The sequence below is a fragment of the Dermochelys coriacea genome, chromosome 10, assembly GCF_009764565.3.
Source record: "Dermochelys coriacea isolate rDerCor1 chromosome 10, rDerCor1.pri.v4, whole genome shotgun sequence".
NCBI lineage: Eukaryota > Metazoa > Chordata > Testudines > Dermochelyidae > Dermochelys > Dermochelys coriacea.
In genome coordinates, this window is record NC_050077.1 from 76,751,052 (window position 1) to 76,766,873 (window position 15,822).

At 42.4% G+C, this 15,822-nt stretch overlaps 1 protein-coding gene across 1 annotated transcript in view; it reads left to right on the top strand.

Moving 5' to 3' along the window:
* The window catches only part of PGPEP1L (pyroglutamyl-peptidase I like), a 28,885-nt gene that overhangs the window by 831 nt on the left and 12,232 nt on the right, over positions 1 to 15,822 (top strand). Inside the window, exons 2-3 of the mRNA XM_043494566.1 lie at positions 2,306 to 2,358; positions 15,646 to 15,762. Coding sequence (XP_043350501.1) covers positions 2,306 to 2,358; positions 15,646 to 15,762 — 170 coding nt within the window. The remainder of the gene's footprint in view (positions 1 to 2,305; positions 2,359 to 15,645; positions 15,763 to 15,822) is intronic.

The window sequence follows — 15,822 nt, forward strand, 5'->3', positions numbered from 1 at the left end:
AGCTGTCAGAAGTATAAACTAATGTTAGATGAACCTGACCCAAAAGGAGCTCTGAAGCAGTAAAACTAGGTTGCATCACGCCAGCACATAATCAGGGTCTAGAATTAGAACAACACATGGCAAACTTCAGGGTCTCAGTTTCACAGCAAGATAAGAGAAAATCACAAAAGGAACAGCAGCTTCATCACTGCTAAACTAGACCATTAAAATTAAATATACCAAATAAGCACACCTGAGCATGCAGGTCAAGGCATCAGATTTGAAAGTTTTCTCGCTAACTATAGGTAATCCTGAATCACAACTGCAGACCCACCAACTAGAGAGGTTTTTGAGCTTTAAAAGGTTAAAACTCTTAAGGAATGCTGCTACCCACTGTAGCTCGACATGTGAATTGCTGGATAATTTTCCACTATAGGGCATCTGAGGACATAGGGATGAGGCTGAAGCTACATCAACATATTTTTGCCCGTGATGAGCTCCAAGTTAGCTTTTCCCCTTACATGGTTGTTTAGGCAGAGACTCCTCCACTTGTTGAAATAGCTTTAGAACGACGTGTCTGTTAGACGCACAGGTGCCACTTAGAGGTAATATAGAGGATTATCATAGCGTGCCTCAATCTCATTTTTCACCTGCTTGTAATATAAACTTGCTGGCGCTGCTTGCAGCTTTATTATCAACTACCTAATAATATTTCATCCAATTTAATTTTTATGTTGGCTTAACTATTTCAGTACAGTAAGACCTTCTTACAGTGATTTCTTTTCATAAAACAGCTTTACCCTAAGCAATAGTTCTTTCTGACCACAGCTGTAATTTACATATTGCATTGTGGGTCAGTTCAGAACTTACATTTTACTATAAACAGAGTTTCACTCTGACTTGGTCCCATTATATTCTTCACTAAAAGTGAAGTGGAACAAGCATGGAATGATCTATATTTCCTTTTCGGAAAGAAAGGGGGTCCTTTATTCCCCCCTCCCCACACACACACACACACACACACACACACACACGACAGTGAAGCCTGTGAACCTCATTACCACAAGTTATCATTGAGATCAAAAGCTTAGTATGATTTTTAAAAAAGTATTAGATATTTGTAGGAAGAAAAGGAAAAAAGGAAGAAAAAATAAAGAAAGGGAAAAGGAAAAGACAAATATTATAAGCAATTTAAGGTAGGTGTACCATGTAGGTGGCCTAAAAAAATCTGAGTTTTTTTTTTTTTTTTAAACAGTCACTGCAGCCTTTATACTATAGCTAAGGTTGTATAGTTTCCATAGAAGTAACAGTTTTTTAGGGACAAAAATGGCAAATTTTATGCACTTCTGTGATATTTTATTACATTTTTGATACTCTCTCTTTCATTGGTGTTTGTTTATTTAAAAAATGATGCTCTTTAAAAAATGGGGATTAAAATAGCTTTACAGGCTTATCTGTATTAGTTGCTGCACTGACCAGGATCTAAGACATTGCCTACAATCCACAAGTGCATACTATCTGATGTGATTTGGGATGAGGATGCAGAGAATGGGATGAGTAGAGCTAGTGGGGAATTTTCCAAATAACTTTTTCCTGACAAAATGCCTTTTCAACCAAAATGAAAAGTAGTCATTTTTTCATTTTTGATGAAAATTTAAACAAAAATCAATTTCTTTTTTTTCAAAAAACTGTCCATTCATCTCAATGGGCAACCCCTTTCACTTTCTCACTTTTTTCCCCCACCTTTTCCACATGGAAAAAAGATAAGTGAGAGAAAGTGGGGGAGGTTCCACCTACCAAAAAACACAATTTTTTTCAAAACATTTAAAAAAAAATTAATTAAAACATGATCGTGAAACATACTTTATCTTTTTCAATGAGCTCAGCGATGAGGATTCTGTAGTGATAGTAAATGGAACAGAACACAATTTGATTTCAACACCTTTTACTATAAAAAAAATATTTCAAATCACTTGACACTGATTTAGTAGGTAATGATGGGGCTGAGTCTCCTATTGTATGAGTAGCTCTATTGGCTCCAACATACCCACTGACTTCAATTACACTAGCCACCTAAAAAGGAATTACTTAGTAAACATTGCAGGATCAGACCTTAAGTGAATGCATGTGTTCTCTGTAAAAACGGAGACAATAGAATTCCCGAAAGTATTATAAAGGCTGTGTCCATTCAGTCGACTCAGTCCACAACCAAGAATATCAAGGTCAAAAAGAACAAGTACATGAGTGCATATAGGTTGGGCATATAATCCAACTCATGGTAATTAAAGTTCAAGCATAGGTTAATAGCACTTGTCTTTGGTTTCAGGCTTTGGTTCCTTTCGACAACACCTTGTTAACTCTAGCTGGGAAGCCGTGAAGGTAAGAACTGCAGAGGTTTTTCATGCAGGTCCACATAGGAAATAAGAAAGGGGGATGCTTTGACTGTACCTTTGTTCCTTCCATTGTTTGTCCGTAGCCCAAAGCTGGTTCTATTGTAATATGCTCTCAAAAAAAAAAAAAAAAAGAGGGCAGAGGGAAAAGCAGAAACTGCTGAATGAGTAAAAGATGAAAATTTCATCAGGTATTACTCATAAGGCTTAATTTTGCTTTGAGGTTTTTAAATCTGCCTTTTAACTAATAGCCTTGCCTTGAAGAATTTAAAAACTGGACATATTTTTGCTATGGTGCCAGTTAACCACCTTCCAGTATCAAAGAAAATGCAAAGGCAATACGTTCATTATATTTTGTTATATTAAATGAACTTAACTAAAATTGTATATTTACACACATGCATATATACACTTAATTATAGAAATTGGAAAATGATCACTTGACTACAACAATCCCTAATAGTCTGTGGAGGATCCTCATTACCCACCGTCGTGTCAGATAGCTATGAGCAAAGATCATGCAGTGCCCCTTGGCTCCGAGTGTGCCTTTTTGTTCAACCTTGCCTTCCCACTTTCAGTTGTTACCAGCCTCCACTGCTAATACTGAAAAACAAGATTATTCAGATATGGGTTTTCCCATTGCTGGACTCTATCTGTAACAAAAACATCCCTGAATTCTACCTTGCTACAGTCAAGGAAGATGAGCTTTGGAAACTCCTTTTTGCTCCCCAACCACATGGGAGATCTGAACACGTCTCAGAGACCCAGATTTGATCATTTCATCAATCTACTGCAGGTGTTAAAAAAATGGTGGTTTTCAATTAATATTTGGAGGAGTCCACATTTCCCGACAAGCACCATTTCCCCAAATCAGTTCAGGTAAATTTCTGATTACATTTCAGAAGCATAACTTAAAAGGCTCATCTGGTGTTAAACCAAGTCAAATCCAGGCGGGAGTTTACCTCACTTCCTCAAATCTGATTTAAGGTTGTTGCACTCAGACATAAGGGGAGGCTGAACTTGACAAATTTCAGAAGCGGGCACTTGGCTAACTGTAAAATAACAGTCCATTCCATAATATTTGAAAACTGCAGTATTGCAGCCCCAGGTTTTATATGATTTATTAGTTGGGTATTTTAGTACCATAGCGCTCTCAAAAAGGTTAAAGGCTGCCATATGTATTTCTGAGCAGCAGGAGCAGTTACAGATTTCTGCTGAGTGTGTGTACGCGTCATCTCTGTTCAGTACCATTTCCAGCAATTTGTAACATACAAAATGGCTGCTGCAGCTTTCAACACACAACCCCACCCCAATTCCACTCTCTCTCCTTGGGCATTTATTTGTACAATTAATCTAAGAGAAAGTCTTTCACACAAGCTCTATCAACGTACTTTGCTGAGTCACATGGACAGACAGGATTGCAAAGTAGAAAAGAGATTATGAAAATGAGATTTGAAGTGAGATGGAGAATGGATGAGGTGGAGGGATTGAGGGGGGAAAACAGGTTCCAGATGATAGTAGAAAAGCAGAAAATGTAGAGAATAATGATGAGAGTACACAGCAGGGCTGAGAGGAGCCCAGGGAAAGATGAACAGAGGTGGTGGTCATGGTCTGCTAGGTTGGCTGAAACATGCCATAAAGAAAACAAGAAAAAGAGAGAGAAAGATAGGTGCAAAATTGATCTGGACCACTGAATACACAAGGAGCCAATACAGTAACAGCAGAAATAAGATGTTAGTGCACCATAATAACTGTACTTGGTGATGATACAGTGTCCACTGCTATAAGATTACATCCTTTATGCAAGCTGTAATGATAGCTATTGAAGATTTGACTTTAATTAAATTGAAGTGCAGTAAAGCCAAGATTATTGAGATACTCCCAGTTAGCAAATTTTCCCCAGGATCAAACCGGAAACCAACTCCTCGAGGAATACAGTTGTCTTCAATGAATGTGTACAGGAGAGAGCAGGGGATGGGGACACAGATCAGCACTGGAGAGGGATCTTAGAGTTTGGAAAAAGAAATCTATTAGGCATTCAGTGAAGTGATGAGAAGGTAGGTAATCCAATCCCTGTAGGCTACTAAAAGCGGAACACACTTCTATTGTACCTTTCAGTACCCCAAGCATATCAGGAGGCCTATAAGTTATTCCAACCTGAGCTTGACATACACCCCAAACCACAAATATTTATCACTTGACAATACACGTGGTCATCACCACCTGATTTCCATTGGTCCTAATTTTAGACAGTATCATCTTATCCTGGTTGAAAATAAAACACGTTCTTTATCTGCAAGCAGAACAGCCTAATGCCAGAACATGCTGATGAAACAAGTTTTTGTAACATGTCATGTGCCTTCTGTGCCAGGAAATTATGTAACGATAGCTAAAACATTCTATAATTAAAAATACCTACGTCACAGTGCACAGACATCAAATCTCCTTCTCTCGGCTCCAACACCCTGTATGTGGGATTAGTTTCTGCTTGTATTGGAGATACTGCCTCAGTTTCTGATTCCATTGTGGTCCAAGGAAGCAAAATCCAGATGATGGAGAGAACAGAAAAACAGGAAGAGTCTGGAACTTTGATAGACCTGTGGGTTGTTCTGGCTGGCCTGCACTTAAATAGCAATCTGGGGCCAAATGCCACTTGCCTTGGTCAGACTAGTAGTCCTGGGGTCTTCAGGAGGCCTACACACACAAGCTAAAAAGTCAGCAGAATTTGGCATGTACATTTGGTTGGTCTGAGCTCCTGCTATTCCTTACACAATCCCCCCCCCCCCCAAGGACTGACATTACAGGCACCTTCCTTCTAGTCAAGGAAAACTGGGCCAAATCCTGCTCTCCTTATTTACACTGAAAATCTGTTGAAGACCATGGGAATTTGACTGGAATAAGGCAGGATTTGGCCCTCCTTGTGGAGCTTTTCAGCAGCGATTCTAAGTTGACTGGGGGTCTGTGTGTGGATCACTAAGTGATGCAAGGCAATCCTACCACCCCAGAGGACCAACCATTAACACACCCAGGCTCAATATAAAAAGGACTGTATAGTAGTAGTAGTAGCTTTACTGACCACATCCATTCAGGCTGGCTGTCTATCTAGAACTTGTTGGCACTCCCCTAAACACTGCCTCACCATGAGGGCTTGTGTAAAAAGCCCGAATAACTCGGCAGTCCCAGCATCTCGGCAGCCATTTGCCACCTATTTGTAGGTCAGAGTTCAGCTTGCTCCCCAGTTCCTGCAGGAGCATGGCAGCAATCACAGAATCAAAAAGCATCGATGCAGTTTCACCCTCAATACTCTTCAGCATGGAGCATTATAGGCAGATTCCTCTCATCCTGGGAACAAAGACTTCTCTCCCTTGGGCCAGACCTTTCCTCTTAAAATCCTGCTTCCAGCTGCCAGGCCCTCCCTCTCAGGTTGGCAGCTTCAAACCTCTCTCCTCAGGGAGTGGCAGGTATTTTGCTCTTCCACATATGATTACTGAACCCTTCTTGCTAGCTGTAGGATACACTCCCCCATCCCAACCTCACGGATCCATTGAGAGCAGTCTTTCCTTCTGTTATTTCAAAGCATTAGTCAGGCTCACAAATGTGGGAAGGGTCATTTGGAGGACAGTGCCTCTCTGTTTTCAGGTTTCAGAGTAGCAGCCATGTTAGTCTGTATTCGCAAAAAGAAAAGCAGTACTTGTGGCACCTTAGAGACTAACAAATGTATTAGAGCATAAGCTTTCGTGAGCTACAGCTCACTTCATCGGATGCATTTGGTGGAAAAAACCTTTTTTTTCCCACCAAATGCATCCGATGAAGTGAGCTGTAGCTCACGAAAGCTTATGTTCTAATAAATTTGTTAGTCTCTAAGGTGCCACAAGTACTGCTTTTCTTTTCTGTTTTCAGTGACTAGGCTGAATTCCCTTTTTTGCCATCCTGAGAAGCTAGAACACAAGAATGAACACGCCAGTCTAGGTCCATGACTGCTACCAGGCTCTAAACTCATTCATACTGTCCTGGAAAGAGACATTGTGATGGGGTGTAACAAGCCTTTAGAGGCCCCTTGCTCCTACCACACCCCACCCAGGAAAGGAGCAGTGAAAATAAGTCCTCCAGGCCTGCCTATAAAGGCTGCAAGGAAACAGCCAATCAGAGCACAGCAGGCACAGTTAAAAGGAGTGCAGGGCTTGAGCTAGTCAGTTCCGGGCTAGGACCAGAGGAGTAGCAAAGGGGTGCTTCTTGGTTGATGCTGGAGCTCCAGGGAAAACCAGAAGTTGTGTTCTGGTGGCATTGGTGAGGGAGAAGAGGAGTTGGGAACTTCAGCCCTGAGGTAAGGGTGAAGAGGAAGGGGCTACATGGGAAGCAGCCCAGGGAATGCCGCCGCAGCAGCCACTATTAAAGAAAGCAGCAGGTGGTTGCTATTTGTAGGGTCCCTGGAGTTGGGACCTGGTCCCGTCCCCCCCGGCTGCTGGGAAAGCAGCTTAAGCCCAAGGGATAAGACTCAGTATTAAAGGCCTGAGAAAGGGGGTAGAATTTATACAGAACACCAGAGAACTGCTGAGGACAAAGTCACCAGGGAGAAAGTCCTGGCGCCAATGGTCTGTACCAGTACAGGCATGGACTTAAATCTAGTCCAGAAGGTACTGAGGTCTGAGCCCAGAGACAAAGCTAAAGACATTAACAAGGGCACAGGGCCAGGACTTTTTTCCCTGGAAGTGGTTCCTTCTTAGGTTGAGCCACTGAAGACCCGCCTGACAAGGGTGACAGCCAACAGAGGGGACCGGGAGCAGAGAGGGGGGCAGGTTTGCACTTAGCTGTCAGGAGGCGCTCACGAGACATCTAAAAGGATTTTGCTTTCCTAGTTGGTAAAACACTGCATTTGATTGCCTACTTTGTGATATAAATAAAATACACATAGCATGTGAAGAATACCTGCCATGTTTGCATTAGCATGAGTTAACATCTCAGCCCAAGAAGATACACATGCAAGGCATCCATCAACATTACTGGAAATTACATCCATAGATGTCCCAGTCTTCAGAAAATACACCGCTTTAGTACTTAGGGGAAAGGACAAATCAAAAGGAAGTGAAGATAAGTGGTTCCATCAATTCAGGGTCACTGAGAAATGCTTTAAAGTTTTTACTAAACACAGGGCCTGGCATGGTTGACTAGTCCTGGAAAGACAGCTTTCCTTTTAGAAACCTGTCTTTGTAAAGTCTTTCATGGCTCTTATAATTCCACTCACCTGAAATACCCTCTTAAAATATGCATGAAAGTGAGGCAGCAACTTTTAACTCTTGAAACGTGGAGCATAATTCTCACTCTATGGAAAAGCAACACACAATATATTTACCTCAGATCAGCTGGCAAATTACAGTCAGTGATTGTAGAGAGAGATGGTGGATGAGGTACGATCTTTGATTGGACCAGACCTGAAGAAGAGCTCTGTGAAAGCTTGTTTCTTTCACCAACTGAAGTTGGTCCAATAAAAGATAGTACCTCGCTCAACTTGTCTCTCTAATATCTTGGGACCAGCATGACTACAACAACACTGCAGTCAGTGATTGACAGGTTGGCTGCTCAGTGTCATTCACAGTTCCCTCAGAATCACAAATGCCTTGAATTATTTACTTCATATCGTAGACCCACCTAGTCCCCTTCACCTGATCCTGTTTCTAACTCTCCTCCAAACAAGGTTAGGTGTCTGCCATGTGACAACAGCCAATAACCAAATCAGGGGAATGCACGATCAAGATCAGTGTCCCAACTAGATAACAGGACTCAAGCCTAAACAGAGTGGCAAAACTCAGCATAATTAGTCTATTATGATTGCATGAAAAGGGAAATTGTCAACTATTTCTAAAAGCCAGTTTTTCTAGCCAACTAGCCATTGGCAGTTTTTCTAGTGGCTGAGACACAGACCTCAAGCCCTATTCTTTACTCAGATATTGAATCTGTGATTTTAGGAAATTTGTCATTTAACCTCTCTGACTCACTTTAACCAGCAGTGAAGAGACTGTTATTTTATCTACCTCAGAAGGTTTTTGTGGCGCTTAATTAATGTTTTTGAAGTGCTTTGAAATCCTTTAGTGAATGGGTACAGAGAATTTAAAGCTATTTTTAAAGGGTTTTTAATTTAAATTTTTCAAGTTTCCTTTATTTATAAAACATTCTGAGGAGCTGAAAGTGTATCTCCAGCCCCTTAAAAATCTCTTTTTACATTTATTTACATGTTTGGTAAACATACATTTTAATTCCCTTATTCTTACCCCAACTCAACACATTTATAACACAGCATGTGCAAAAGCGCCAGCATGATTCTGTGCCTAATCTGCATGAACAATTACTTTAAAATGTGTGTGAAATCATAGTAACTGACTGCATGAAAATGCAGTTGCGTATCTGTCTAGGTACCATTGCTCCCTTTTGTCCTGAGCAGTTAGCCAATATTTGGAGTCTTGTGGGTTGTTTCCATTAGGAGAATTTGATGATGGAGTCCTGTTTCCTTAAACATACTAGGACTCAAACAGGAGGGAAATTTTTTTGTTCATGGTTCCAAGCCTCTTTCCAGCCAGTCCTCTGCCCAAAAATTTCCCTTCTCTTCAGGCTATGTTTCCAGGGCATCTCTTGTTGTCTGCTTGGCCTCTCTCTGCCTGCTACTTAGAGAGACACACCATCAAACAATACCCAGCAAAACCTTCCAGCTACGTAGCTCACTCTCTGGCCAGCCTCGCATGTGGCTTGTGTATTGTTTCAGCTAACTTACTCCAAAAAAGGACCTTAACAGCTTCTTACATTTATTTTGAATGAAGAGATATTACACACACCAGCTTCACCACGTCACACCCAGCCTCCATCATAATAGTATGTATTTGGTCCTAATCACTATAATATTAATGTGACCCATAATATTTAATTGATTGTCTTCATAGCAACTCTGTAGAGTAAGGAAGTATCATTCCCATTTTACAGGCAGGGAACTGAGGCAGAGGATAGGTTAAGTGACTTGTCCACTGTTACATAGGTAGTCTGTGGCAGAATCAAGAATTGAACCTAGTAACTTAACCTCTAGACTGTCCTGTCTCCCTCTTTGACTATTTGAATTCTTACATTGTTGCCGATTTTGTGCACAGAAATGCATGCACAACACTGAGAAAAATCAAGTTCATGTCACCAGGAATTGGCACAATTCTGGGAACCATATTGTACAAGGCTTACAATATTGCTTTTGGCCTTGTCTGAACATAAATTTGTACTGGTTTAAACAAAGTTTTTTTGTTAAACTGGTGCAAACCTTTGTGTAGGTACTTGTATTCCAGATTAAAAGTGGCTTATTTTGGTTCATTTTAAGCCTGTTTCTAGTTGATTTACAGTAAACTATGCCTGATTTAAACCAAAATAAGAGAGTGTCCACATTGCCCTTTCACTAAGTCCATTAAAAAGTCACAACTTCAGTTAAACAGCTGCAACTTTTCATATAGGCAAGCCCTTAGTAAATAGGTAGCCCTACAAATTGGTACCTTGTTTGCTCAAGGACTAGTGTTCTCCTAAAAAAAAAGTCAATATCTGGAGGATAACACCTCAGCACGTCCTTCTCTATTTGAAAACAGATTGAATTTGAGGAATAAACTGCTAGGAGAGCACCCTGTGAATATTTAATTATGTAAGAACTTCTGGGTATTCCAAATTATGGTCCATGACAGTATCAGGTGGTTTCCAAAGCTCAAGGTACCTGCTAACCCAGAAGCTGACCCATTTTATAGTTGCTACATCTGAGCTCACATGTTCTTCCTAGATTACTATTGTCTCCATTCTTATAGTGTGGTGTTTCATAGGACTGTCAGCTAGCACTCTGGCAATTTTGGGCTGTGCTCCCCGGGATCATTAATCACACAGCACCCTACCAAACACTGCTCCTCACTCTTGGGAGGAGCTCCCCATGAACATCCACAAATCTCATTATCCTCCTCCTAATCCCTCCTTAAAACGTTCCTTTGTGGTAATGCCTACAAAAACTTGAAAACAGTTAAGCCGTTGTTGTGCAACTACCACAGCTTATCATGCTGACCAGTAGTGTCTCATTGTTTCCTTGTACTCCCTATCAGTATCCATTTGTGGTTTCTTGTCTTATACTGAGATGTAAGCTCTTTGAGGCAGGGGCAGTCTTTTTATTCTATGTTTGGACAATGCCTAGCATAACGGAGGCCATGGTCCATGATTAGGGCTATAAGGAACTATAGTAATACAGAAATAGCCCACGTCTATACTACGAACTTTGGTCAACACAAGTTACATTGGCATACAGCCACCAAAGTTGGTATGCTTGTGTCAGTGCAAAGTGCAATGCACCATGGGTAGTATCAGAGTGCCACATGCTGCCATCTGGCATAATGCTTTTGGGGAAATTTTCCCAATGTGTTATGGGATAGAAATGACCCAGGGATCTCTGGTAGCTAGGGGTCAAGTTCCCAGCATGCAACTTCTCCATCCCCTAATACTGTCCATATCCCATAATATCTGCATTTTTTTAAAAAAAAAATACGACAAACCATGGGACAAATTTCAGTGTCCACCTCTCTGACAGAAGCATAGAGCCCTCAGAGCTCTGCACTATTCTCAAACATTGGAAGTACAGGACACAATTCTCCCGTATTTGCAGACCTGCAGGAAGTACCACATCAACGGTGGACATGGCAATTTATTTGATGAGAATTTGCTGACCCAGTGAAAAACAATTCAAGGTTGTTGGTGGTGTTCATGGATGCTGGAGGTACTTCTGGGCCTGTGAAATGAGCACTGACTGGTGGGATTGCATTGTAATGCAGGTATGGGATGACTAGCAGTGGCTGCAGAACTTCTGAATGCTCAGCCCAGCCCTCCAGGGACACGAGAAAGAAAAGTTGCACTGACAGCAGAAAAGTGAGTGCCAAATCACACTGTGGAAGCCTGCAGTGCCAGATTGCTACTGGTCAGTGGGAAATAATTTTGGAACTTTGGGGCCATTGCCATGCAAGTGAGTAGGGCCATTAATTGTCTCCCGCTGTGCACGACTGTGACTCTCTACAATGCGCAAGATGTTGTGGATGATTTGCACCTATGGAGATCCCAACCGTGGTGTGGTGACTGACAGCACGCATACCCCTATTTTGACACCTGCCTGCCTTGCCACAGAATACATCAACAGAAAGGACTATTTTTGTACAGATATGCAAGCGTTGGTGGATTATTGGGGATGCTTCACTGCTATCAGTATGAGCTCGTCAGAGAAGGTGAATGATGTGTGCAACTTTAACAGCAGAGGACTTTTCAGAAATCTGCAAGCAGGGACATTCTTTCTTGAGTGGTGTATTACCTTTGGCAATATAGAAATGCCAATAGTGATTCCAGGACCCAGCCTATCCCTTGCTCCCCTGGCTCATGAAGTCATTCACTGGCCACCTCAGCAACACAAGGAAAGATTCCACTCACAGCTCAGCAGGCACAGAATGACTCTTGAATGTGCTTTTGCTAGATTGAAGGGATGCTGATGCTGTGCACTTGCTAGTTTGGTTATAGCTGCCTGTTGTGTCCTGCATAATATCTGTGAGGCAAAGCTCCAGCTACAGTAAGCATGGCCTATCAGGGGCTGGGGGAGGGGGAAGGATTTCTGTCACATGAAGCAATACAATTTTAGTCCGGATTCCACTGGTATGAGCAAAGGGCACTGAATATTGGCACTGTTTTCCACAGGCAGTGGTGGTTTTAGCTGATGAGGGTAACAAAAGCACAGGGCTCACAGCTGCTACTGGTATGCCGAAGCTGCCCGGGCTCATATGTCACTAATTTGTTTACTGCAATGGTGCCAGCTGAACTCCATCGCAAAGTGGCATGGAAAAGTGTCCTACCGTGGAAGAAGAAATAAGGCAGCCGCCCTTATTAGAAACCTTATAAACCTTTGGGAGAGGATTGCAGAGTATCTCTATGAAAGTTTAATCGAGATGTCTCAGGAGAGTGAAAGGGACAACCCTATGTACATAAACTGCTCCAATGCCCCTCCTTCACACTCAGCTTAACCCTACAGGAGAATGAAAAGCACATGCCAATTCTACTTTGTCTACCTCTTCTAATATGAGTAAGACAATTAAAAGTCAGTACCTCTGCCTTGTTAAGGGGGCATGGGCTGGGCGCCATCCTTAAATTTAACCATTGTAAGGAAAAACACATGCAAATGCTTACCTGAGGTCCCTTCCCCTTCATCAGACTCATCCGTGCTCACCTGGAGGGACTGGCTAGACTGGGGCAGTCTCAAACCGGTCCTGGCTCATGATATGGCTGGAGCCTCCTGCCGTGTGTCTTCCTCCACCTCACTGTTCACAGCAGGAGTCTGTGTCTTGGGCTCCTCAGAGGTATCCATGGTACCGTGCTAAGGGTGTCTCCACCAAGTAGGACGTGTGGTTTGTTGTAATAGCGGTTGGTCCCTGGCTCAGCACTAGATCGATCAGTCTCCCTGGCCTGGTGGTACACCTAGCCAAGTTCCTTTGCTGTCACGCAGCACTGCTGCTGATCCCTGTTATACCCCTTTGCCTGCCTCCCCCACGCAATCTGCTCATAGCTGTCCTCGTTACTATGGCTGGTCCATAGCTGTACCTGCACAGCTTCCTCTCACCCCAGGCCCAGGAGATCCAATACCTCCTGGGGCAGGATTGCATGGAGCCAGCATGGTTGGCTGGACGGTTGCACAGAAAAAAGGAAGAGGGGCTAGGTGTGCTTGCCACTCTGGGCAATCAGGAAAAGGCATTTTAAAAACAAGCAGGAGGTTTGAAAGGAGATGTGGGGATAGCTTCCAGTCTCCATGACTCCAGGGCAGTGGAGTTTACAACTGAGGCCAGTGCGGTCAATGTCGCAGGGAATGTGGCATTCTGGGACAGCTGCTGGAGTTCGACCTGTTAAGGTCGACACAGGTCATACAGCGCCTACACTAGCACTGCACTAACTTCAGTAGGTTGACCATGGCTCCGCACTGTTTGGGGAGGTGGTTTTATTGCAGTGCCATGACAGAATATGTATGTCATCTAGAGAAATTTGAGCGTAGAATCATGCACAGATAGGTTGACGCAAAGCGGCTTACGTCAACCTAAATCTGTAATGTAGATCAGCCTAAATAAAAATAATAATAAATTATTTAGGATCTAACAGAGATTGTATCTTCCTTTTTGTCCCTGATGCTGTCTTCAGCACTTTGCTGCTGAACAGAATTCCTCCTGTATAAACTACGGGCCAAATTCACCCCGTGTGTATCGCCATTGATAGAGATGGCGCAATACCAGAATTTGGCCTAGTCAGTTACAATTCAAACTAAGAGTTCAAGAGGTGAATGACAGCAGCAGCTTTAACATTTATTTTTGGTCCCCACATCCTACAGAGAAGTTACAATCAGTCACATTACCAAGGCCTTGCAGTTAAAAGAGGAAAAATCTCATTAAATATTCAAAGTAAATATGCTTTAAAATATAAAATGCTAATCGTAAATTGGCTCAGGTTTTATTTTTTTGGAAGCAGAGACACAGCACTGCATTCTTAAGCAAAGATGATGCAACGGTCTCTCAAAGACTGTCAGTGCCCAGAGGAAAAAAGGCTGGTAGTGTTCTCTAAATGTGTTTACTTCCCCACAGGCATTGTTTCCTTGCTCGTGTCACATAGTTTATTGAGCACAGCTAATCAATGTTTCCGCTGACAAGAAAATTGGAACAGTTTGTTTAGGAAGCCAGTGTTCAAGGGCAAATTTCCCAGTCCACAGAGTTTAGACCTGGGCTCCTTCCTTGCAAGTGTCCCTAGTGAGAAACAGGTCTGCTTTCCCTTAAAGGCACCAGGATGCTCTCCCACCATGCCCCTTCCCCAGTACACATCTAGTTTCCCACCAGACCCTTCCGTAACACACACCAGATTCCTTCTGCAGATGCCTACTTCCCACAGCAGATCTACCTCATGGCTTACCAACCACTCCCCTGCTCCCTTGCCCTTAAGCCCTACTGTCCTGACCAGAATCCCCCCATGATTCATCTGTTAACCATTGGAACAACTTACCAAGGATCAGGGTAGACTCTCCATCAGTGGCAATTTTTAAATCAAGATTGATGTTTTGCTAAAATACATGCTTCTGCTTCCAACAGGAATTAATTCAGGGAAGTCCTATGGCCTGAGTAGTACATGAAGTCAGACTGGATAATCATAATGGTCCCTTCTGCCCTTATAACCTATGAATCTTCTGGATGCCCCTTTCAATGACTATTTCCTCATTTTGTCTTCTGAAGGTGGTTGGCTGGTCCCTCCTCCAATCTGGCTTTTTAGATGGTGGCATTATTTCTCCCACCCCAAACCAAGAGCAAGAAACCAAATTCTTCAGGGAAAGCGTGGGGGTTCATGTCTTTTATAGGCAAAGCAAAAGGAGAATCCCATCCCACTAAGTGGCATTTCCCTGTATTGAGGATCCCCCTAGGGCAGCTAGGCAGATGTTCCACAGTACAGGGAAAACTTGTCCATTACAGCTGGGGTTCCTTGCACTGATGAAATCACCAAGCCTGAAATAAGTAATCAAACAACAAATATGGCCACCTCTCACAGCCTATTTGATTACAACTCCCTGCTGTTAATAAAATGAAGCTGCATATAAACCAGGGATATTTCCCACTGTCAACCCTTTTCTTTGTCAAGAGTGTGGGAATTCCTCTTTGTCCAAAGCACCTAAAACTAGAATGAGCCCTAGAAAACAGCACAAGGGAGCATGCTGCCTTGGCAGAAATTGAACTAGGTATCCTCATGGGAATTTTGTATGATGCGTGTCTCAGAAGAAGTGTAAGTTTGGCTCTCGAGTCCCTTCGACAGGACAGTGTTAGTTATATCAAGGTTTATAAAATATTTTTCATAAAGTGGACATCTTGAGAGAGAGAGAGAGAGACTGTCTTCCGCACAACTTTCCTAGCATTGATTGTGTGAACCATCTCCCTTCCCCCTGATAACCAAACATCTCTTTGGCAAAAAAGCAATGGCTTACCTGAAAAAGTGATGACAGGAAAATATTTAACATATTTTAGCTTCTTTTAAAGTGATTTAGCCACTGGAAACAAGGAGAAAAACTAACAACATGTGACCAGCCATCTCTATGGACTATTTGGAAACCGCTAGGGTAGCTATGTTGCATTGCAATGTACTCTCTGAATTGGACCGAAGTCTGATATTTCACATCACCCTTTGAGACAATCTAATGCTTTTACAAGCCTGTGTTGCTTTTTTCTACATACAGGAGATGTCCAAGTTAGGCCTTGGTGAAAACATAGACCTACACATTATGCAACTGCCAGTGGCTTACCGAAAAGCAAAGGAGCTTGTCTGCAAGATATGGGGGACTCTTCAACCACTAGTGAGTGATTATATAGTTGAATTCTTTTCGTTTAAATTAAAATTGAACCAAATAATACAG